The sequence below is a fragment of the Alosa alosa genome, chromosome 19, assembly GCF_017589495.1.
Source record: "Alosa alosa isolate M-15738 ecotype Scorff River chromosome 19, AALO_Geno_1.1, whole genome shotgun sequence".
NCBI classification, from domain to species: Eukaryota; Metazoa; Chordata; class Actinopteri; order Clupeiformes; family Clupeidae; genus Alosa; species Alosa alosa.
Window position 1 is genome coordinate 19002748 of NC_063207.1, and position 22762 is coordinate 19025509.

At 41.1% G+C, this 22762-nt stretch overlaps 2 protein-coding genes and 5 non-coding genes across 8 annotated transcripts; all 7 read right to left on the reverse strand.

Annotated features, from left to right (window-relative positions):
* Positions 1–3319: 3319 nt before the first annotated feature.
* LOC125283937 (heterogeneous nuclear ribonucleoprotein R-like) lies at positions 3320–18983 on the reverse strand. Of its 2 annotated transcripts, XM_048227519.1 has the most exons (14): positions 18655–18982; positions 17065–17222; positions 16703–16821; positions 16500–16607; positions 16250–16363; positions 15535–15711; positions 15233–15368; positions 14317–14522; positions 11027–11176; positions 10433–10554; positions 9448–9983; positions 7708–7788; positions 5343–5654; positions 3320–4178 (listed from the first exon to the last, which is right to left on the reverse strand). In XM_048227519.1, the coding sequence occupies exons 2-14, from the start codon at positions 17216–17218 to the stop codon at positions 4135–4137; spliced, it is 2259 nt and encodes a 752-aa protein (XP_048083476.1). In that variant the 5' UTR covers positions 17219–17222; positions 18655–18982; the 3' UTR covers positions 3320–4134. The 2 variants fall into 2 exon arrangements, with proteins under 2 accessions (XP_048083476.1, XP_048083475.1); XM_048227518.1 differs by lacking the exon at positions 3320–4178 and having other exon boundaries at positions 4463–5654; positions 18655–18983.
* Positions 18984–19421: 438 nt separating this feature from the next.
* On the reverse strand, positions 19422–22402 carry rpl13a (ribosomal protein L13a). The gene is made up of 7 exons (XM_048227520.1): positions 22319–22402; positions 21364–21436; positions 20963–21028; positions 20409–20510; positions 20080–20165; positions 19835–19894; positions 19422–19670 (listed from the first exon to the last, which is right to left on the reverse strand). The coding sequence occupies exons 1-7, from the start codon at positions 22337–22339 to the stop codon at positions 19461–19463; spliced, it is 618 nt and encodes a 205-aa protein (XP_048083477.1). The 5' UTR covers positions 22340–22402; the 3' UTR covers positions 19422–19460.
* LOC125284751 lies at positions 19957–20039 on the reverse strand. The gene has a single exon (XR_007191921.1). It is a non-coding gene; the product is annotated as a small nucleolar RNA SNORD34 (small nucleolar RNA).
* Positions 20254–20325, reverse strand: LOC125284752. Its single transcript, XR_007191922.1, has one exon. It is a non-coding gene; the product is annotated as a small nucleolar RNA SNORD50 (small nucleolar RNA).
* LOC125284749 lies at positions 20786–20861 on the reverse strand. The gene has a single exon (XR_007191919.1). It is a non-coding gene; the product is annotated as a small nucleolar RNA Z195/SNORD33/SNORD32 family (small nucleolar RNA).
* On the reverse strand, positions 21097–21172 carry LOC125284750. The gene has a single exon (XR_007191920.1). It is a non-coding gene; the product is annotated as a small nucleolar RNA Z195/SNORD33/SNORD32 family (small nucleolar RNA).
* LOC125284748 lies at positions 21520–21600 on the reverse strand. The gene has a single exon (XR_007191918.1). It is a non-coding gene; the product is annotated as a small nucleolar RNA Z195/SNORD33/SNORD32 family (small nucleolar RNA).
* Positions 22403–22762: the final 360 nt, after the last annotated feature.

Here is a 22762-nt window from a genome sequence, read left to right on the forward strand (position 1 = left end):
TGTAAACATGCTGAACAGACCAGAAAAAGACACCATATGGTTGAAATAGCGCTTACAACCACCTTAACTTTTCACAAACAGGAGAATATTTCCAGTTTTCCACGATCAATACAGACCAGAAGTCAGTGTGCACCAGAGCAGCTAATATCTTGGATTGTACTTTACTGGGTCGGCACACTGGTATCAGTATACACAATATGTAGGCTACAGTGCAATCCTGATATGGAGGAGCTTACTGTGGATAAGTGCCTTTGAAGTGTGGATGAAAGGCAGGTCTATAATGGATGGAAAGATGGAGTGTTGCAGGCTTGAGTGGTGGCTCAACCCAAGGGAGGGGACCTACAGCTGAAAAGCCAAATTATTTAAGGATGGGATTTGGAGAATATGATTAGACAACTAAATGACATCACATGGAAGTATGAAACATGGCCAGAATCTACATATTATAAGTGTTATAAATGGCTGATGATGGCCATGCATGGGGTCATCGACTGTATTTGCTCAAAAATATGGCATGAGGCACTTGTGAAAGGAGGATATATATCCTTTCAGGTGAAAAAACTACCGGTAGTTCAAGTTCACAACTGAGAAACTATTAGCAAAATCTTCCAAGTTTCCCAGATTTTTTTCCCACATGAGGAGGCGTTCACAAGGACCTTTCCGCTGGGAAAAATGATTTCCCCAATATTCCAAGACCCCATGAATGCAACATGTGACCTACACGTGTGTAACACACGATAAAACACTATGCTCAATGACTTGACAAGACTACAGGAACAGTAGCCTGACGTTGTCATACTCAAATTCTAGTCAGAATAAGAGTCTGATACTGCTCCATTGGGACGTAATTATGGGTCATGTTTCAACCGATACAGGGGGGGAATGCCTCTGCGCTCAATTGGATAGACCTAACCAATCAGAGCAACAAAATAGCTAATAATTCTGTTGAACAGTGATATGCTACAAACATGTTAAACAGCTGGGAAAGGCTGTCGCGAATCCCTCGAACAGGTGGTCAATCAGAGATTTCAAACAAACGAGGGAACATGTCACAATGCAACAGCGCTGTTTTCCCTTGATGAAAGTGAAACCACCAGTTTTCCCACATCTCAACTTTGGCCAAAGTTTTTAGAAATAATCGTTTTCAGTGATACAACCTCATTAAATAATATGAATTTTCCATATGGGGTCTTAAAAGCCATGTATCCTTCTAGCCACAGCGTTTTTGTTTCAAACATAAGCCTAATCTAAGCGTGCTCCGATGACGTGATAGACCAGGCGCTGTTGCTCACCTGTCCATCAACGTAAAGCCTGATTTAATTGGTCCGCCCGATTTAGGGCGAGCATACTTCCACCACAATGGAGCAATGCCAGACCGAACTTCCCGTGGGGCGGGACTAAGTTCAGAATGGCACCCAGGCTACAGGAACAAGTGCAGCCAGACCACTTCACATACTCATAAACATAAGATTTCATTATAACCACATAGCTAAAATACACAATAACCAATAATATATACACATACATCAGACCTAAGGGGAAATGTGGGTAGTTCAGCATTGACAACCAGCATGTCAGTTTACAAAACCCACAGCAGCACACTCCTCTTTTAAACCAATACGATTAGAGAGCATCCAACAGCAGAAGCCGGCACACATCCATGATGTCCACTCCATTTTCTGCTCAACAGTTCAATGCACACATCCTCCCCACTCTCTCCCCCTTTCACTCGGCTGCTTTGATATCGGCTGCAGTGAAATGCCAAGATAGGGAGCGTGTCAGGCTCAATCCTTCACAGAGCGTAATTACTTGAAAGATAAGCAACGGGCCTCAATGAGGCTGGAGCCACTTAAATGAAAAAAGAGAGGAGTGAAAGGGAAAAGAAATGATGCACACGCATAGTCCTGCACATGCTCATGAAGAGTCCTTTTCTGGGCACTCAACAGCATGGCAGGCAGGCTCGGCTTTTATGTCTAAGTAGACGATCCTAGTTGACATTTGCAAATCCTTCAGGGCAGTTCTGAGCTCGGTTCTGTATGGTTCTCTGAAAAACACAACCGAGAGCATGATGACAGAACATCCAATCCCTTGCCATACAGGTATTTTAAGCATATGCATTTAGTCCAACACACAAGACCAGAATGCATTAATGCCCTTGTTCCTATTGCATTAAGAGATACAAACTTTTTGTTCTACTCAGCGATTTGATTGAAGCACACTGACCATTAAAATGTAGAGACCGTATGGATCAGTTCACAATGCTAGTGTCCTTGAACACCATAATCATTTGCACTACAATGAAGACAGACTGTAGGTACATTTTGTAAGGTTTTTAATCTGCTGTCACTTAGTGTGGAACATTCATGGGAACATCTTGAATAATAGATGCGACATAGATTTTCTCTGCATTTAAATGTCATATGTCCTTGCAGGGAGTGCATTCAGTCCAGCGCTTTTCATTGACTGAAATTACTCTGGTGACCTAGGAACTAACCTAGCTCTCCGAGAAGCAATGTGGGTTCGGATAACCTGAAATGCACACATTAAAGACGGGCAAAGTCTGATTTGCGTGCAGATTTCAGGCACAAAACCCAGTCAAGGGGAATGCACTGTATCTGAGAGCAAATAAATTCCCATACGTCAAGATAATGGTAAATTAACAGCCTCGTTTTAGCACACTCACGGTAATTTGTGAGACGCAATTACTGGCCCCTATTCACGAGGTATTACACGACTTTTGCATTGCGCCCACATTTCACCAAGTTGTAAACTGACACAGCACAAGCTTTTCCATTATGACAACGGCCGTTAGCAATATTTATTACCTTTAGGACAGATTGGATCACAGCTTGATTAGCGGGGGGCAGAGGGGTTGCTGATGTACGTAAGGCATAGGGAAGTGGCTACAGTGCCCTCAAGTGACTGCATGAAGTACTGCTGGGGAAATATCAAAGTGGGAAGGAGAAACATCACAGTCACACAGTTTAAAAATCACTGAGAGTGATATTTTACAGAGGCAACTGCGCAGGTAGGGCTAAACACTCAGATAGTCTTCAATTACATAAACGCTCCAAGAATATTTCATGGACTCTTCTTGGCTCTGTAATGTGTGAGTAAAAATTTAACACGTTCCAGAATTGAATAAGAAATGTGCCAAGATCAGTGCCAGACAATTATTTTGCCCCTGTAGCTTACAAAGTGGGGTTAGATGGATTCTTTTGAGAATAAACGCTAAAACCAATTGGAGCACTTATTCAGTTGATTCTTTCAACACATAAATTAAAATATAAATATAAAGAAAGCAAACCCAACACACAAATGCATTGTTCATAAAAACTTTATTGAGTATGAATTACAGGTGAGGTTGAAAACATATTTTGTTAATATGGCGCAACTGCTTAAGTGTTGACTACTGACAGCGATACAGAATTGGCAGGCAAGAGCACAAGATCTAATGTATTGCTGGCTGTGCTACTGATTTTAAAGCACTGCATGTTCAGTTCAATTAATACCTGCATTTATTACCAAAGGTAACTAGAGAGAAACATACTGCTACTAGGGATGTACAATATTATCGGTAGAGCATCGGTATTGGCAGATAACATCTTAAGAATTGTATTATCGGCATCGGCAGATAAATCGGCAAGACTACTATAATCCCTATTGGGGTTTCAGAGGAAGCATCATACAAATATGTTCAGATAGGCTACATTTGTATTTGAAAATGTCATATGTTAGTTTGGGTATTCCACATTTGCACCATGTTGCAACACTTGCTATTTTTATTTTTTTTATGAGTGACAGCTCTGGAAAAAATTAAGAGACCACTGCACATTTTTCTGATGTAATCCTATGGTTTCTGCGTGACATTCGAAGGAGTTGATGGTCAATTACGAGACCATTGGAAATTTGAATATGATCGTCAACTCATTAGAATGTCATTCAGTAACCGTAGGATGACATCAGAAAAATGTGCAGTGGTCTCTTGTTTTTTCCAGAGCTGTGTATATCAGCCATCACAATGAGAGTAATGTGTTAATTCCAGTGGAGGAGAGACCCTTAATTTTGTTTCCTTCTGGCATATATCAGTATCAGCAATCGGCCAAAATGAGTTACAAAATATTGGCATATTGATTATTGGTCGAAATCCAATATTGTGCATCCCAAACTGTTAACACCTGCCAAATATAAAAACCATTGAAATTTACTGTGACTGTGGTATATTATAAATGTTACGTACATCACTATGGTGCAACTTCGGGTGTGTAATTCAATCAATATACTTTAACGGTCAAAAGTTTGGGGTCACTTGGGGAAATTTCCATTCAACTCCATTATAGACAGAATATCAGCTGAGATCAGTTGCATTGTTTTTTTTTAATCAGGGCAGCAATTTTCAGATTACATTATGTGCTTACATAATTGCAAAATGGTTCTCGAATGTTTTCTCAGTTAGCATTTTAAAATGATATCAGATTAGTAAACAGAATGTGCCTTTGGAACACTGGATGAATGGTTGCTGATAATGGACAATGTAGATATTGCAATAAAGATCAGCCATTTCTTTCTACAACAGTCGAGAACCCTTCTGCAATTATGTTGATGTTGCCCTACATATGTCTCCTCTCACTTCCCTATCTTAGAAAAGCACTGGCCTAGATTGCTAATCTATGAATGAGATTGTATTAACTCAGTCGAGGATATGCAAAACTGGCGAATAAAGTTGTGAATCGTCTGTAATCCACAACCAGTTACAGCGAATGGCGGAAGGAATGTGCAAATCTGATAGGCAAATGTAAGAGCTTTAACACAAATTATCTGAAGCAGGAGAGGAGTAATGCTTCCACTCGTCGCTCAGAGAAATAGGGCAAATGAGGAAAGAATTATCTATTTTTTTGAGAAGACTATTGTTATTAATAAAACACTACAACAGGAAAGAAGTTAAAATACGAGAAGCCATTGGCATGTGACTAGAATACAGGATGAAAAGGGGAGAGAAGTAGGAAAAGGCTGTTCTTTGGCTGTCAATCAAAGAATGAGCCTGCCCCTTTTGTCAGTTTTTATCGAGCAACTGTACTTCTGCAGTTTGGCCAATCACTTCCCTAAGCTCTCTTCACAAGCATAGCACTCTGGCAGGTGCCTGACAGTCTGCATGCTGCAGCCAGAAAGCCGGCGAAAAGCTTAGCCACCACCAACCCCCCTCTCCGAAAAACTCTCCCTGTGCCCAAGCTCACACGTAGCAAGCGTTAACGCAGTATGCAGAGATTTGATCAATTTCAACATGCTCCTTGTACCACTGAGAAGAGGTACAATGGAGTTATTTCTCTCTCTTTTCCTCTTACCCCAAATCAAATCTGAGGCCGGCTCTATGCCTTCCTGGGACTTCCTGGTGGCGGACCAACATTCCTTATTCTTTTCATCTGGATCACAGAGGGTGTTAATGGAAAAGCAGGGTGGGGGAATTGGTTGGGGGGGAGGCAGGAACACAAGGGAGAGAACAGAACTTTTTTCTTTTTTTTCTTTCTTTCTTTTCTTTCTGCAAAGGACTTCCTTACCAAAGAACTGTCCTGATGTCCGTGTCTTCCGTGCGGCCCCAACAGGCGAGTCCACAGCGTGACGTAAGACTCTGCCGGGGGCCACCTCACGCACGAGTCCTAATAGATAAGTCAGGTGACAAAAGCAACGAGTTAAATCCCAAGAATGCCTTACTTACACTGTTTTATTTTCCCTGAATGGCATCTGAAATGAAGCACATTGCTTTATTTGCTGTTGTCTGTTCACTTGATTGTTTACAGATCAATGGCTCTGATTGGAGATTGAAAATGTGAGGTAGTTTGTTTGATTTTCCTCTGTATTTCTTGTTGTGTTGTTTATGAGGCCAGGATGGGAGAAGGACAAATTTGCTCACTTGTAACAAGAACAGGTGATCATATTCCGGCAGATATTAGTTGGATTTCATTTCAGAAAATGTTTTCACAAACAAATATTCACAAGTTGAGAAAATCCAATAGATGATTAGACAGATGCAAAAAATCACAAATTCTTTCAAATAAAAAAACTCTTTTTCTGGTGTGATGCATTGTACACAAATCCCTTAAGATATTACAGCTCCTGTGGAAAACAGAACATCTACTCCTTTCCAGTACAGTGTACCATGACACAATAATCATGTCACCAATTTAAGTGAAAATACATTTTTGCCCTTGTCCTGAGAAGAGTGACCTAAATATGTCATCTTATTCGAATTTTCTCAGACATAGAAATCACATTGCATATCACATTCTCACCAATCTGAACCAGATTAGACAGAGCAGTGTGTAGCTTTTTGAGGATTCTGTGGGGGGAAATGCAGGAACAACGCTGACATGAGTTTGCCAATCCTGCTTGTGAGTGTGCATTACAATCAGAGCCAATCAGAAATCAAGGGCTATTCTGCAAGATTGGTTCCAGTCAAGAGTACATCCAGTGTCTGATCTCAAAGACCTTCCATAATTTGAGTTTCGTTTTTTTACGAGGTCATCTCTCAAAGACCTCCTCTCAAGACTATCTGTGCAATTTTTATACAAATTGAGTATTTCAGTACTTCAGGCTATGCATACCCAGACCAGTGATTATACAAAAAATGTTCACTAACAATTTCTTAATAAATATAAGATAAGTGCTACAAGACTGCAAAATGTTTTGAAGATTCTGACCTCTTAACACACATTTTGAGGATTCTGTACAGACAAAATTGAGGACAGTTCCTCTTTGTGAGTGCAGGTACCAATTGGAAGTAATAGTGGCCGAGTGCTAATCTGAGGGATTTTTCCCCCCGGGTCAAATAAACAGCCATTTTCCCCCCAACAAAGTTCTTCAATTATCTCTGAGAGTTTAACTTGGTATCTTAATATTATCGTAGAGCAGCCACGGCAGTCCCAATATCAATGTGTTGGATACTTCTGACTATTGTGGGTGACAAACTGTTACCACATTGCACTTTGACAGATCATAGTAAGGCCAATTTTGAAATCCATGTATTTATCAGTATTTATACTGCTGCAGGTGAAACATGTTTCAGTCCAGGACCAATTCAATCAACATAGGTGTAATCATAGGTGTGCTGGCCACTTGAACCTTTTGGGTACCCATGGTAAGATGGTGCGTTTGTGACACATTTTGGTAAGGGGTAGTCTCCCTGTTTTGCTCAGTAAAGATCACTCTTTTTCTTGGGAAGAAAAAAGCTTCCATATAATGTACCGTTCCTTCACAATTTGTAAGGGTCCACTGCTGATTTTAACATATCAATTAAAAGGCAACTCATAGATGGTGAGTTTGAAAGCGAATATGACCATTCTTTTCAGTGTGACTACAAGACAACAAGGTAGCAATCCTAGTTTCTTTATCAGGCTGCTAGAAAAACAACATAGTATATTAATAATTTATCTATGAAAATATGACTACTTGTCCAAACACTGATTCAACTGCATTATATTACCTGTGGCTGGTAAAACAAAACATTTCTTTCGAAGTCCCTGGCCAAACATCACACCACACCACTTTTGGTCAAGTCGGACGACATCTGCATTAAATTGCCAGCATAACTGCCTCAGTAGCCACTAAGTAGCTGTTCATTTAGCCGAGCTTTATTTTACTGAGCAAAACCATTGAGTTTGGACACAGTGAGAGTAGCTCCAGTTTAGCGGTGAAGAGGTAAACCAGGCTCACCCTTGATTTGGGAGAGGGAGAAGAACACAGCCGAGAACAGATGTGTTCCTCGCGCACGCGCTGCTGCTCTCGCGTCTTCACCTGGGTGATTCGGAATAAAAGGAGAAACTTAAACAAAAGCAAAACAAAAAGAACCGTTAAGTTCCAAACAAGGGAGAAAATAGAGCTGAAACCAAAATGTACAGACAGGAATGAACAGGACTATGGGAAGTGGCTAGGAGTGAATAGGCTAGAGCTCTGGCAGTGGCATAGAGAGTGTGATTGGTTCGGATTGGCTTGAGATCACCCTGTTGCTTTTATTATGTCAACAGAAGGAAGCGCAAAAGAGAGCCTTGTCTTGCTAATTAAGTTTGACCCTTTGGTTACCAGAAGTTTGGGTGTCTGGAGATAAAGATCAAATTTAGTGGACAAAGACAAGATCTTAAATTGCTTTTAAAGCAAGTGTAAACTGGCACATTTGAGAGACTGCGGGTGTCACTGTGATAGGGGGCATTTCTCCCAACAAACAGAAAAAAAAAACTGTTCATCTGGCTGATTTCTAACATGAAAATAGTAAAAAGAGTAATGATTCGAAAGCAAAGGGTTATATCCTCTACTACTTAAAACTGTATCCATTCAAGCACACAATGTCTCCAATTGTCTCCTTTCTCATCCACAAATAACATGGTTATTTTCGTGTATGTGACCAAATGAAAATTGGCCTTGGCATCTCATCTCAAAAATGGCATTTTCATGACCTTGATAATAATAGATTACTCACGCTGTTGAGATAGTTCTTGGTGTCACAATTGGTCAAATCAAAATATGGCATAACAAAACTGAATTTTTGAAATAGTTGATAATTGAATGATGTATGATTGCGTTTTATTGAAATGTAACAAGAACAAGTTATAAATACAAGCACATCAAAGAACAAACTGCCTTGGCTAGTAAGCCAGACCCATTGTCTAAAAGGGCAAATTTGAGAGAGAAATGCTTGAAATTGCTTGAAACAGTTTTAGAAAAAACACATATAGCCTAGTTCTACAAATGCTAAACACACAACTTAAGCGCTGCCATCCCAGAATAAGAAGAAAACCTGGTTCTTCCTGTAGTCTGCGGATACTTTTTTTTTTCCGGTTTGCAACACAACTGTAAATAAAAGTCTCACTTAAAAGCCTTTATATACAAGCAGATTCCTATGATGACCTAGTAAAAATCTAAAATCAAAAAGTCCAAGGTAGTGAGGGAGGGGGACGGTGGACAGTCACTTTTGTGAAAGGGCTTCATGAATTGGATGCTCTTGATTTGTTTTGGGTTTTTCTCAATGAAAGTCCACCTTTTAAAAATGTCAGATGTTGGCTTAAAAAAAAACACAAACCAACAAAATATAAATCAAACGTCTTAAAAGGAAAGAAGCGTTTTCATGAATTTAAAACCAGAGATGTCCCACGTAACCACAAGCAAAAGCAAAAAGAAGGATTAAAACATATAAGGAAAGCTTGTGTATGTACACTTATCTCCATAGTCATGGTGCAACAAATACATATTTCAGAAAGTATGTTAAAGCCAATTTTGTAAAGAATGAGAATTTTCCTTAGTCCTATAATTTTATTATAAAGGATGAAGGGTTGAAAGCCAATCAATCGATGTTCCTAATCTCCTTTTAAAACTCCTTAGTTTTGCCAATCTGCTACTTCCATTGTTGCCCGTAAGAATCTTGGTAAAACTCCTGGTTGTCATTATTGTAACCATAGTTACCAGAATAGTCGCCACCTTGTTGCAGGGGTTGCTGAGCGATGGGTTGGGAGCCCCAGTTCTGGTGGGCGGTCTGCCGGCGTTTGGAGTCGGGCTGGTTGTAGCCGTCTGCCTTCCGCTTGCCACCCACGTTGCCCCCACGGTTCCCCCTGGTCCCTCGAGGTCCACGGCCCCTCTGCTGGGGCAGGGGACCCCCTCGGCCTCCGCGGCTCCCCCTTGACACACCCATGGGAGCCCCTCTCTGGCCATAGCCCCCTCGGCCTCGTGGAGGCGGGACCCCGCGGCCACGAGGTGGAGGTGGGGCCCCTCGGTTCACCCGGCCGCCCCTCCCCCTTACCACATAGCCGTCATCATAGCCGTAATAGGGGTCCTCATAGCCGCCTCGGTAGTCATGGTAATCATAACCATAGTAGTCATCATAGTAGTCGTCATAACCGTAGTAATCGGGTGGGTAGGCATAGTTGCCTCGGCCTCCACGTCCCCGTCCACGCATTGGAGGGGGCATGCGTGGTGGAGGGTAGTAGTAATAATCATCGTACCTGACAACAGAACATGCAGAACAGGCAATACATCAACTGCAAAACAATTTAGGCCTTACTAATCTGGTTCATACTGTGCACCTTGAATTGTTCAAATGTATCTCAGACAATCACTGCCATGGTAATTTCTTTGGGAATCGTGGTTCCAAAATGGCAATTTACAAAGTTAAAAATGCAATGTTTGCAAAGAATATGACACTCTGAAAGGAGCAATGGCTCATTGTATTAGTTACAGGATCTTTCTAAAGTGATAAGGTAACTGAGGCTAAAAGCATTAGACTTTATTAAAATGTATTTGTGCGTCGGTGTCCTCAATAACCAAAAGGAATTGATCATGTGTTTTTCATTTATTAATTTATAATTTATTACTTAAGGCCAATACACCCAAAACAAGGTGTGGGTTTATTCTGTTTACCTGATAAGGAATATCCCCCAATTTATTAACTCACCCTGTCGGCCTGGTGGTCTGTCGCTGTGCCTGCCTCTCTTTCCTCTTCTTATCAGGAGGCTTGGCAAGAACAATTTCAATCTCCTCACCCTCCAGCTCTTTCCCATTCATCTCCTGCATGGCCTAAATATAACAAAACACAAGATAATCTGATAAATCATCACAGGGTAAACAACACTGATATCTGCACCATGTGAGAGTCAAGGTCATACCTACAGTATCGTATGAGATAAATCTAAATGTCACTGCTGAAATTAGCTACATGTCGGCCTTCTGTATACAATCTATTGTAGTCTTTGAGTGGATGACAACGACTCCTGTGGATTACTTTTGGGTTAAAAAGAAATAAAGTAGACATCTTGATGATGTGAGGAAGATGGAGAGAGGTAAAGTTCTTCACAATGAATGCCTGACAATTCTTTATTGAAAAGTGAGCATATGTCCCCACAACTTCATAGTTTGAGTTAATAGCAATTAATAGTGAACACCAGTTGCAAAATATCACAATACTCCACTGAATTGAATGTTTGTTGACTCCTATTATGCGAGTATATGGACATCATCATGTCTGATATAGACTTTAACCATTGCAAACCTTGACAGCAGCATCCCTGTCTTCAAAGTGAACAAAGGCATAATCCTTCAGCTTCTTCACCCGCTCCAGCTTCCCAAACTGGGAGAATGTGTTCTCAAGGAGCTCTTCTGTCACTGGCGTGGCGAGGTTCCTGACAAATAGCACCTTCACCTGACAAACACCAGAAGACAGCCCCTATAAACTACCTGCTGAAGCACAATTTTCATGCAACATTTCTGACAGAATTTCTGATCTAAATCTAATTCTGCTAACTATCTGAAACTATTTTGTCAACACATATTACCTTGAAATACATCTATCTGTGAAAACCCATTTAATACCATGTGCTAGATGTCCAGGTTTTAGCTCAAAAACTCACAACAATTTCTAACTATGCTTCTAGATTCTAAATAACCTTCCACTAGGACAAATTTCTCAAAGAAGGGTCATTCCACGTCAATTCAACCAGGGCCCACGCACTTAGGTCTCAAAAAATTCTGAAAAAATTCCCAGGTGTACCTATGTTACCCAGGAGACACACTGTAAAATTACTCTTATGTAAGATCAATACTTTCCAAGATACAGCCAGTTTTACAGGGGGAGGGGGTGGCGATTTTGTTCTGGCTCTTTTTTTTGTCAAAGTTCACCTGGTAATTCTTTCAGAATTTTTTGAGACCTAAGTGCGTGGGCCCTGGTTGAACTGACGTGGAATGACCCAGAAGCAAAGTTAAGATTAACTTTATTAGCATTAGTTTCAAAGTTAAGAATGCTATTATTGTTGTTAGCAGTTAGTCTCAGCTGCAAATTAAGGCTATATGCCATAAACCTTAAACCGGCCTTAAACCGAGTCCTGTCTATAATTCTGAACTAATTCTGACAAAGGCCATTTTAAATTAATCTGCACGATGGGTGACAATCGCTAGGATACAGCATTGTAACTACAAACTCAACTTGAAGAGAATGACAGGCATTAATACAGCATCATTGCACGGTCAATAACTTCATATACGTTTCATGACATACCTAGCAAATGTCTACAAAAATGTGCAGTCAAGTAAAATCATAGTAATCTGAAACAATAGTATCAGTAAGCAATATATTTACAAAACCTGGGGCCGCTTATGTTATTTGCCCAACATTGTTAAAGTCAAACTTCAAAGTCAAACCACGTGAAAAGCACAGGTAGACAGAATGTTTCATTATGTGGCAGTAAATGTTTTTGCAAATTATCTTCCAGGGGGACTGTTAAAGCAACACCAAAGAGTTTTTTGTACCATAAAATAATGTTTCCAAAATCGTTTCAGTGGTTCATCAACTCGTAACAGGGTGAACGGCAATTATGCATTAAACCCAGCGACCCTCTATCGGCGATAACCGCACTATGTAAGTTTGCCAGGTCGGGTAGCGGATCTGTAGTTCAATGGAATGAGACATAAGAAACTACAAATTTGACTTGCATCTGATGTCGCAATACATCGTACTTTTATAAGTCATGCAAAATATTCTACCTTGTCTGTGGACATCGTTATTTGCAATGCCGGTGCTGGATAAACAAATAGCGTGCGTGCGACAGAGGGAACGTTCTTTGGTGTTGCTTTAAGTTGCTAGCAATAGTACACACAGATAGATAAATCCAGAGAGAGCAAAAGAGAGAGAGATAGTGAGAGAGACAAAAATGGATGGATAGATAAGGGACTGTACGATATTTAGCGGGGTGGAGGGCCGGTCGCCAGACGATCGGGTTAAAATTGTTCTGCCTGGCCCTCCCCCCTGGTCAAATTTTTTTTCCAGGGCCTCCCCGCTCAAAAAAATTCTCCTAGGCCCTCCCCCCTACGTGAATCAAATAAAACTGGTCGAAAAATTACGTTTACAAGGTTAAAACGGCCAGCAAATGTCATAAGCACACATACACACACACGTGTACACACCAGTGTTGCGCAGGGTTTGGTCACAAGCGGCCCGCGGTCGCCCAATATTTTAATCAACCCGACTGCAACTCGGACCGCGAATATTAATTATACCCGACCCGCGATCCGACCCGCTTATTTACAAAATGTGTGTTTTTGGTTATAGCCTGCATGCAATGTGACAGTAGGCCATTTCTGTAAAACAAACTAATTTATTTGCGAAACTTTATGCAGTAGAACTACACGCAATAGGCACTAGGCATGCAGGACATAATGTTTGCGCAGGAGAGAGAATGAGAATAAGAGCGCAGCACACGATAACCACCAAGGATTAGAACACTAGGATAAGATTTGAAGGCCATGGACATACATCTTTCTTTCGAAAACAGAAATGGTGAGGCAAGGTAGGCAAGAGAGATACATTGCTGGTCAAAACGTTAGCGTAAGAACTGGTTTATAATGCTGAATGAGGCACAAAGCTTTACTAAAGCACATCCACTGTTTAAAGTCACAAACACAACGAACTAAGGTAACTTTTATGCATGCGCGAACCTATACATACCGGTAGATATAGCTGTGTAGTCTGTGCCATAACATTTATTCCTGCAGGCTGCCCGTTTTGGCTGTAATACTTTTAAATGGCTTCGCAAGAAGTAGGCCTACATAGACCATAACTTGTACTACTGTCATCTTCTTTAAGAGCTTTTCCCGATATTTCCCATAGCCTATATCGCTTTTCCTGTAGGGGTGTATTTATTATTTTAACTTGCGTCTTAAGCTTCTTTACTGTTGACTTTACTGTATTGATGCTAGCCTTCTCGTGATAGGCTAGGCCTATTTGTAGAAAATATATATTTAATTCATTTTAACTGACCCGCCCGCAAATGAACCCGAATATAATTAAAATATTTTGTTTATGACTCATAACCGCTTAATTTCGGGGCAGACCGCGCAACACTGCTAGACGCCATGCTTAAAAACCTGCAAGCTTACAAGGGGGGTTGTGGGAGATTCAGGTAGGGTTGCGACTTTTTGGACTCGCCCACTTTGTCAAAGAGACGTGAATCATGTTTTGGCCTACAAACCTTTTAAAATATCGAAAACGGATCATTGATCAGGGAAAAAAATATCATGGATCAGGAAAAAATAATTTTCCTCGGCCCTCCCCCCAGGCCAGAAAAATTCTCCTGGGCTTCCCCTAAGGCTTAAACCCCGGCGACGACCTAATCGGACCTCCCCGTAAATATTGTACAGTCCCTAAGCAAAATACTAATCATTTCACCAAGAAACTAAGAGACAGTTTCTCAAAAACCCCTGAAAGCAATTCCAAAGTGTGCACGGGGGAACATACAGCTCATCAGTGATGCTTGGGGTGTATTTAGTTTGTAAATAGGTGAATCTAACCTTTGCCATGATATCTGGGTCAGGCTCCTCCACTGGATCGGCCCACTCTACAGTGACTGGGTTGCCCCAGACCTTCACTTTCCCACTCATAAGCCTGCGCCTGGCCTGAGCCGCAGATTTATGGTCCTCATACTCCAGGAAGCAGAAACCTCGGTTCTTTTTCTTGTCATCTGGCTGATGGTAAAGGATCACCTCAGTGAGGCCCTCTAGTGGACACAGGGGGAATCAAACACAAGGCAAAAGTTCAGGGAGTACGAAGAAGCCTCTACAGCAGGGGTTCTCAAACTTTTGTGGGCCGGGGACCCCTCATGGAGTGGAAAATTCTCCAAGGACCCCTAGCCATATGGTAGAACCCTACCATAATCGCAATACATAAAACTTAAGTTAATCATGTAGCTGTATAGCCTTTTTCTGTTATATGCTTATGTTATATGTATTTTAAAAACATAGAGTGCTAATACCACAATAGTCATGTTAGCAAACTTTGACAGTAAGTAGAAGGATTGTTGTTTCTTTGTCAAATGTAGGCCTATTGTGTTGAACACATAGTGTTTGCTTCACATAACTTTCATTTTGTTGGCGATTAATTAAGAATTTCATATTTTGTAGCAAACTTTGTCAGGGACCCCCTGACAATGTGCTGCGGACCCCTGGGGGTCCCTGGACCCCACTTTGAGAACCAATGCTCTACAGTGATGAAAGATGAAAAATAAATAAATAAATAAATAATTCAACTGCTACAAAATAGATATAACAGTTATGGTTAAAACATAAATAAGATGACTGTGTGTATCTGTTTTGTCTACCTTTGCATGCACTATAAACACTCACATGATAAAGGGAGGCATGGGTATGACAGGATTTCAAGAATTATTGAAAAAATGTCTTCAAGATATAACAAAAATCTTTCGCTGACCTGTTACTTTGCTGAAATCTTCCAAAATGCTTTCTCTGGTCTTGTTCTTGGGGATTGACCCAACAAACAACCGATTGTTTGCGACAGAGATGCAAACACCAAGATATTTACCCGACCGGATTTCATAATTATCGCACTAGACAAAAAACAAAGAAGCTTTTTTAGTTCTTCACATGAAAGCCAAACGGTTGCTGTGAGATAAGCGATATGGCAAACAGATACAACCACAATCTGTATAATGAGTAGTGAGTGAATAATGAGGCTTCACTTCACCCCATTTGTCATAGTTTAACTGATCTTACCAACTTTACCGCCTCCAGTGCAGCATCTTTATTGCAGAACGTGATGAAGGCATATCCTCGGTTCTGACCAGAGAGCGGGTCCATCATCAAGCGCAGATCCCAGATTGCGCCAGCTTTCTCAAAGAGTGGAACCAGCTCATCCTCATACAAATCCCGGGGAATCTTCCCAACAAATACCTGTGACAAGAGAACCATGCTTTTAAAGAAGTAATGAAATATTAATCCATGTGGACAATTCCAAATTCACCATATGACTAACAAGAAATACTAACACTGTTTTGGAATGTGTTTATTCGGTGTATCATTAACAAACTGCCAGTCACAACAGATGATTTGAGTTTTCTCATTTCATTAAAATTAACATTTCATACTGACTCAATTTATTCAATACCTGATCAGGGTCTAGAAATAAAAAACCTAAAACATTAGTCACACGAAATGTTTCTTATCAATCCTCTCTGATTAGCAATTAACTTCACCTACATAAGAACTATTTCAGATAGATAGATAGATAGATAGATAGATAGATAGATACTTTATTGACCCCCAAGAGGAAATTCAGGTATTTCTTCTCCTGCACAGATCACAACATTCTACAGTTTCTGTAAGGTGCAACAAATGCACCAAAATCAGATTGCTACTTATCCAACCGACTTTGCGCTGACTAGACATGGAATATTCCCTTCAATTCCTGAACGAGACAGAGAACTCTTACCTCTGTGCCAACTGCAGGCTGGGACCCAGTGTACACCTCCTCTGGTGGTGGGCCTCCATACTTCCTTTGGCCTGTGGTAACATCCAACGTGTATCCTGTTCTCTCTAGGAGAGCCTTCAAGGAAAAAACAGCAAGTTTATTTATACACATGTACTTCAACTACTGAGTGAATATTAAACTGAGAGCACTTACAAAGTTCTCAGCATCATAGCCTAAACTTTATTTGTTCCGAAAGCCCCGACAGCCTCACCTTTATTTTGGCTTCATCAGGGCCTTTAGTAGATTCTTGGACTTTGCTGCCCTGCTTTTCTCGCTGTCTGTAGGTTTTCATCACACCACACAAAAAAGCACTCTTATTCTGCAACAGAGGATAATGATGCTCAAATCAACAGACTGCCTCAAGACCCCTAGAACACAAACTCTAGTACAGCACTAGATACTGGCCACACTGACCTGCACATGGGAAAGATCGCTCTCTTTAAACTGCTGGAGGACTGACAGGGCTCCCTCCTCATTGAACTCCCTCAGAGCATCAATGGCCCGTTCGTCCAGGTCAGCGTATGCCACCAGCCCTAGAACACATCCACAACCACCACCGGTCATCTATTAATAACAGCAGATGTAAACAGGGGCAGCATTTCATGGCTGAGTGTCTAGTGGCACTCCTCTGAGAGTTACTGGCATGCAATGTGGTGCTCAGTGGAGCAGTGTACATGCCAACTCCTTTCCGTGAGCCTACTACTCCTGCAGTCCAACTGATACCACTGCCTAGTTCCAAATCCATACTATTGCATACAAACCTGGCAAAGGCTTACCTGTTTGAAAGATATTGTCAAGACTTGCTGCTACTTTCTGGGGGAGTCCTGCGTCAATGAGTGTCTGGTAATTCTCTGTGTGTGCTACTGTGATGTCCATTGGTTCCTCATCCTCCTTGACCGGAGTCGAATTGCCGTTCACTTCGGCAGCCATGCTCCTGAAGCCCAATAATTGCAAAACTCACTATTCACATTTGAGGTCATGGCCTTTCAATCAAATCAGCACCTTATGTGCCATCCACTGTTGTTTTTCAATATAACATACGGTAAAATGCTTCACTGTAGCTATTCTGGAATAATAACTATCACTATCAGAACTAGAAAAAAACATTAGTAGCATAGCTCCTGGTCGAGTACTTCCTCTCGATCCAGCTCAGTCGATATTGATCACCGATTTAGTTTCTTTGTATGTCCTGTCAGCCATGCAAAATTTACGGTGCCCCTAAGGGGACATGAGCAAAAGTTTAAAGTTTAGTTTCATGTGAGCACATGAAAAGGTTTAGTGCGAGCACCTGCAAGTTTCGTCTATAAAGACTTTGTAAGTCAACATTACATTAACACTATATGATGCTGCATAATATAATGTTGACTTACAAAGTCTTTATAGACTAACAAAGCCCATTGGTTTCCCTTGCTCACACGAAAACGTTCAGGTGCTCACACAAAACCTTTTCATTTGCGCACATGAAAGTTTCGCGTGAGCACACGAAACTAAACTTTAGATTTTTTTTTTTTGCTCATGTCCCCTAAGGGGCTCCGTATTAACGACACTTGTGCATTACAAAAAATGTCTTGAATAATAAGATTGTGGGAAGTCAGGTGAACCAGAGAATGTCTGGCTCTGGGTGAACCCACTAGGAATAGTTACTCCGTAAAGCGCTTGTTGATCATGAAATTACCTATCCACACCATAGACTGTTATACAGTCTATGATCCACACAAACAGAGCATCCTCTGACGCCTCCTCTTCATAGATTGACTTGTATTTTGACATGCTACAACCACAACTCTCCTTTCTAACAAGCGTTCTTTGTTAATACGCTGGGGAGGTGAATCGGCTAGAATACTAGGTAATTGGTCAATTAAATGAAGCATTTCATCTTAAGACGTCTTACTATTGACGTTACAAATAATGCAAACATTTCCAATGACGTGAGGTTTCATTACGTTTATGGCGTATATAATTTATTTGAGCTTAATATTAGCGCGACTGTTACTTTCCCTACTTAAACACGCTGACAGGCATGCCTGAAAGTGACAACAGCTAACAAAATGCGCCTGCCCAGACAGTCCGCGAATGTCTCAAATGTTTCAAACTAGCAAACAGACCGTTCCGCCCCCTCCTCGGCTAATAAGCTAGCATTTTCTGTGCCACATCTTCCCTGAAACCATCCGTACAACAATGTATGAGTGGAACATGCCATGTAAGAGACAAAGACCAGAAAACCAAGATAGAAGCTTTATTCGTCGTCCCATTAATTAAATGCGGCCTAAACTGAACGTTAGCTACATGTTCAAACCTTGAGCTAGGTCTAGATACCTACTAGCTGGGCAAAAACTGGAAACTCGCAAACACGATTACTTGCTTACCACACTTCTGAAGAACGGCCTGTTCAGTAAATACCACGCTTCCTTTCGTCAAATAGTATCACTTTGCAAAATATTTGACAAATGATTCCTGCAAGACTCCAGACGGCGCCGCTCGTACACGATTCTCGCGGTCAACGCGACCCCAGCGTCAGGGTACGCGCACGTTGTTGATACGGGGTTTCCTACTGTGATCCTCAGGGCCTCGGCGTATCATTGAGAACTTGCCTCATTTATTTCCCCGTCCTTGTCGGCGTACACCATAGCTGGTAAAGGTAAGTATCCCAAGCAATGGTAGAGCTTGTGTGCATTTGTTCGATTGATTTTAGAAAGTTAGGATTACAAAAAAAAAAAAAAAAAAAAAACCTTTCTAGACAATTTGTGCAGGCACATCCCACTTAAGTCACATACAAGCAAGGACTCCAAACTTTGAAATTTGAAGCATTAAAATGTGAGCAAGTAGTCAATTTTCTTAGACCACATTGTAATTGCTGTGCACACTCTGCATCTTTTCATACACCTCATACTCTTAATATCAGAGAATGCGTCAAAGACCTCATGCGACAATCCAGTCTTGCCATTTTAGGATGCATAGGTATTTATCACAGTAAGTGCAAGCACATTTAATGGCAAAGAGCTTTTACAAGTGAAAGTGCATAAACTAAGTTTTTGACCCAATACACAACCACCTCACTTACAACAGTCTATATTTACAGTACTGACTAAAAACAAAAAAAATGTGTGGCTTGACAAAATACTAGTCAGCACAGTTATTTTAATAAACATTTATTGTTGTCCGTTGAACTCCCTCACACAAGGACACCATACTGTTTCAGAACATCTGTGTACTGAGCAATCCTGCTCTCGACGTTCTTCTCTGCCTGCTTGGTCAGCTTGACCAGAGTCTTCTTTTTAGCATAGTGAAGCTTGGCCTTGGCTTTCCTCTTCTCCTCCAGCGTGCTAGTGATGGCCTGGTACTTCCAGCCAACCTCATGCGCCAGGCGTCCAAGAAGAGCAAACTGCAATGAACCAAAACGAAACAGATTTGTAATGCTATCTATTTAATGTACAATAAGTTACATGCAATACCAACAAGACCATTAATCCTGTTAATTACAGCACAAAAGACCATTCCATCTTCCTTTATGAGCCAGCACATTACCAAGCATGCTACACGACTTACCTTACGTGTAGGCTTCAGGCGCACAATTTTCAGAGCGGCTGGGACCACCATACGCTGCCTCTGTTGACATAAATGAACTGTTAGTACCCCATGAATGCCTTCAATACAAAGGAATAATTTGTGTTTGTCTCAGATACTTGTAAGTTCTCATATGTTCTCAAACAAGGTAGGTTAGGGTTAGTAAGGAAGAACATCATTGACAGACCTCATGATCAATTCAACACATGAACAACATAGTAACTTGCCTTGTCATAAGGAGGGGGAATCCCGTCAAACACCTTTAGCCTGTCAAGAGCAGCCTGTCCCCTCTTGGTCTTGTGAGGAAGCATACCTGTCAATCAAGTGGACAGGTCAAATTAAGTGTGCATTAGGCAAGTGACCAACCATCACATCTATGAAAAAGACCAACACTCCAGCCAAGCTCAGTAGTCAGATCCGTAAGGATGCCTCATCAGAACAGTCAGGTTCGGGATAAAGGTACATCATAGCATGGTGAAGGCCACGTGCTTTAATTAAGTAGAGCTGTAGGTTGGTTTCCTCATCCCCTCTCCCAGTAAGACGCACAGAACATCACCTCTGACAGTCCTCCAGAAGATCCTGCTTGGAGCTCTGAAGTGGTATGGTCCCCTAGAGGGGTTGGTGTTCATCCTCTTGCGCAGGAAGGCCAAGTACTTCACTGTTAAAACAAAAACACCATCAACATTTGCTGCACCTTTTTGGTCATGATATTTGGCAGACGCTTTTGTCCAAATTTACTTGCATTATATTAACACTAGATTAATAAAATAGTTTCAACTGAAAGTTGAAAAAGCCCACATTACACATAATGGTAACAAAAAAAAACATAATGAAGTGCATGGGGAATAGAATAGTCTTAACACTTACTGAAAAAAAACTACACAGAACACTAGGCAACTCATTCCACTAACAAGAAACCACTGATAGAACACTGCTGTCTCAGATGGTAGTGCATGTGAGTCTTATCATGGTAATCTCAAACAAGATGGGTAAAGGCATCACTGACAGCAGTATCCAAGAATAGAAGTTTTGCACTGTAGCATTTGCCCACTGAGGGCTAATATAGAACAAATAGTTATCCATAAATAGGATTAAGAACATTCTACTTACATTTGTTGCGGTAAAAGTTTCCGGAGATGTTGATTCCCTCGCATCTCACAATCACCACTTTGTGGCCTGTAAGCAAAATAAACACCTTGATGAACATGCTCAGTATGTGGTCCACATTTTGCCTAAGGAATACTACTGTCTCAGATGGTAGTGCATGTGAGTCTTATCATAGTTAACTCAAACAAGATGGGTAAAGGCATCACTGACAGCAGTATCCATGAATAGAAGTTCTGCACTATGGCACATTTTCTATTGATTGCTTAAATAGATGTCAACTCTCAAGTCCAGGCAATGCTGTAATACATTAGGATAGTTGGTCATCAACTAAACCAAGAGCAACAAGCCATTGAACACATTAAGTGGCATGCGCGTTTCATTACTTTTAACACATTTGTACTCACCCATCAAGACCTGCTTCGCCACGATGGCAGCAAGTCGCCCAAGGAGATGGCCCCTGCCATCGATAAGCAGAACCTAAGGAAATAGACAAATAAGGTTAGACTCAATGGACGTTAACAGCCAACACATTTGTTAAACTAACGTTAATCATTGTGCTTGATGTCTCAGATGGGAGTGCATGTTGTACTCTCATGGTCGTTAAACTCGAATACTCAAGTGAGAAATTCATCATTGACAAAACAAGCAGAGGTCAACACTGGTAAATTCAGAATGTACTTCCTCGCTTTAACCGAGATAACTGCTAAAGTTGGGTCACTCGAGTTGGCGTCAACTTAGCCCTGCGCAGTTAGCAGTAGCCTATCCGCTGTACTCAAGGCTACACACACACACACACACACAGAATAATATTTACAGAATTAAGACTAACGGTAATTTACGCTTAACCTCGAATAGGGGAATGGGTCTTAATATTGGGTATTTAACGAGGACAAGGTCAGATTTACTCACGTACCATGCGTGGTTAACTACCCTAGGCGATAGCGTAACTTGGCAGCTAAGTAACGTTAGCGTTAGTAGGCTAGATAGACAAGCAAAGTGTAACGCTAATCTCTTATACTCCTACATCCAGCCCTATGAAGAATCATTAAAACGACAAAATGCATCCAAATCCAGAATACACAACCAACCCTCGTCGACATTAAAAGTTAATAATGCAGGTGATTGGTTCAGGAATAACGCCAACATTAGCTTCTGAACTGTATGTTCTCAGTAACATAAACGTGGGCTGGGGAGCATGTCATGATTTCAATAAAATGACCTACATTCCTTAAGTTACATTTTTGGAACACATTCATAAACCATCAAATATGGTGGGTAACAGATTTAGCTCTGCGGATAAACAGTCAAGATACATGTAATAATACATTTAAGCGTTTACATTTCACGAGTTCAACACACCTTATTGAACCGGTCCGCCATGATGTCGAAAAGAAAGACAGACGGGTTGGCCCAGTGAAAAAGGCAGGGGCGAGGGAGGAGTCTCAGCTGTACGGGAAGTGACGACTTTTTCCTCGTTGAAGAACTGTGCTGAGCTGATCTCTACTGCCACCACTGCCATCCAGTGACCATGATCACAACTGAGAGACCTAGCAAACTACTACTCAAAATCCAAATGAATAATTATTATGAATAATATCATCAGGTCTTTGTGGGGTAAACATTGCCACAATAACTTTCAAAGTACAAATGCAAATGATGATATTTTTGGTGTTTTTTTTTTACACACTGTTAAACAGTTCGATACTTTCTTTAATTGGATAGGAACATTGCAAAATTTAAGATAACATCCATACCCTCATATTACTTAAGGCTTGAACACATTGCCTGCATTGCGTCTGCAGA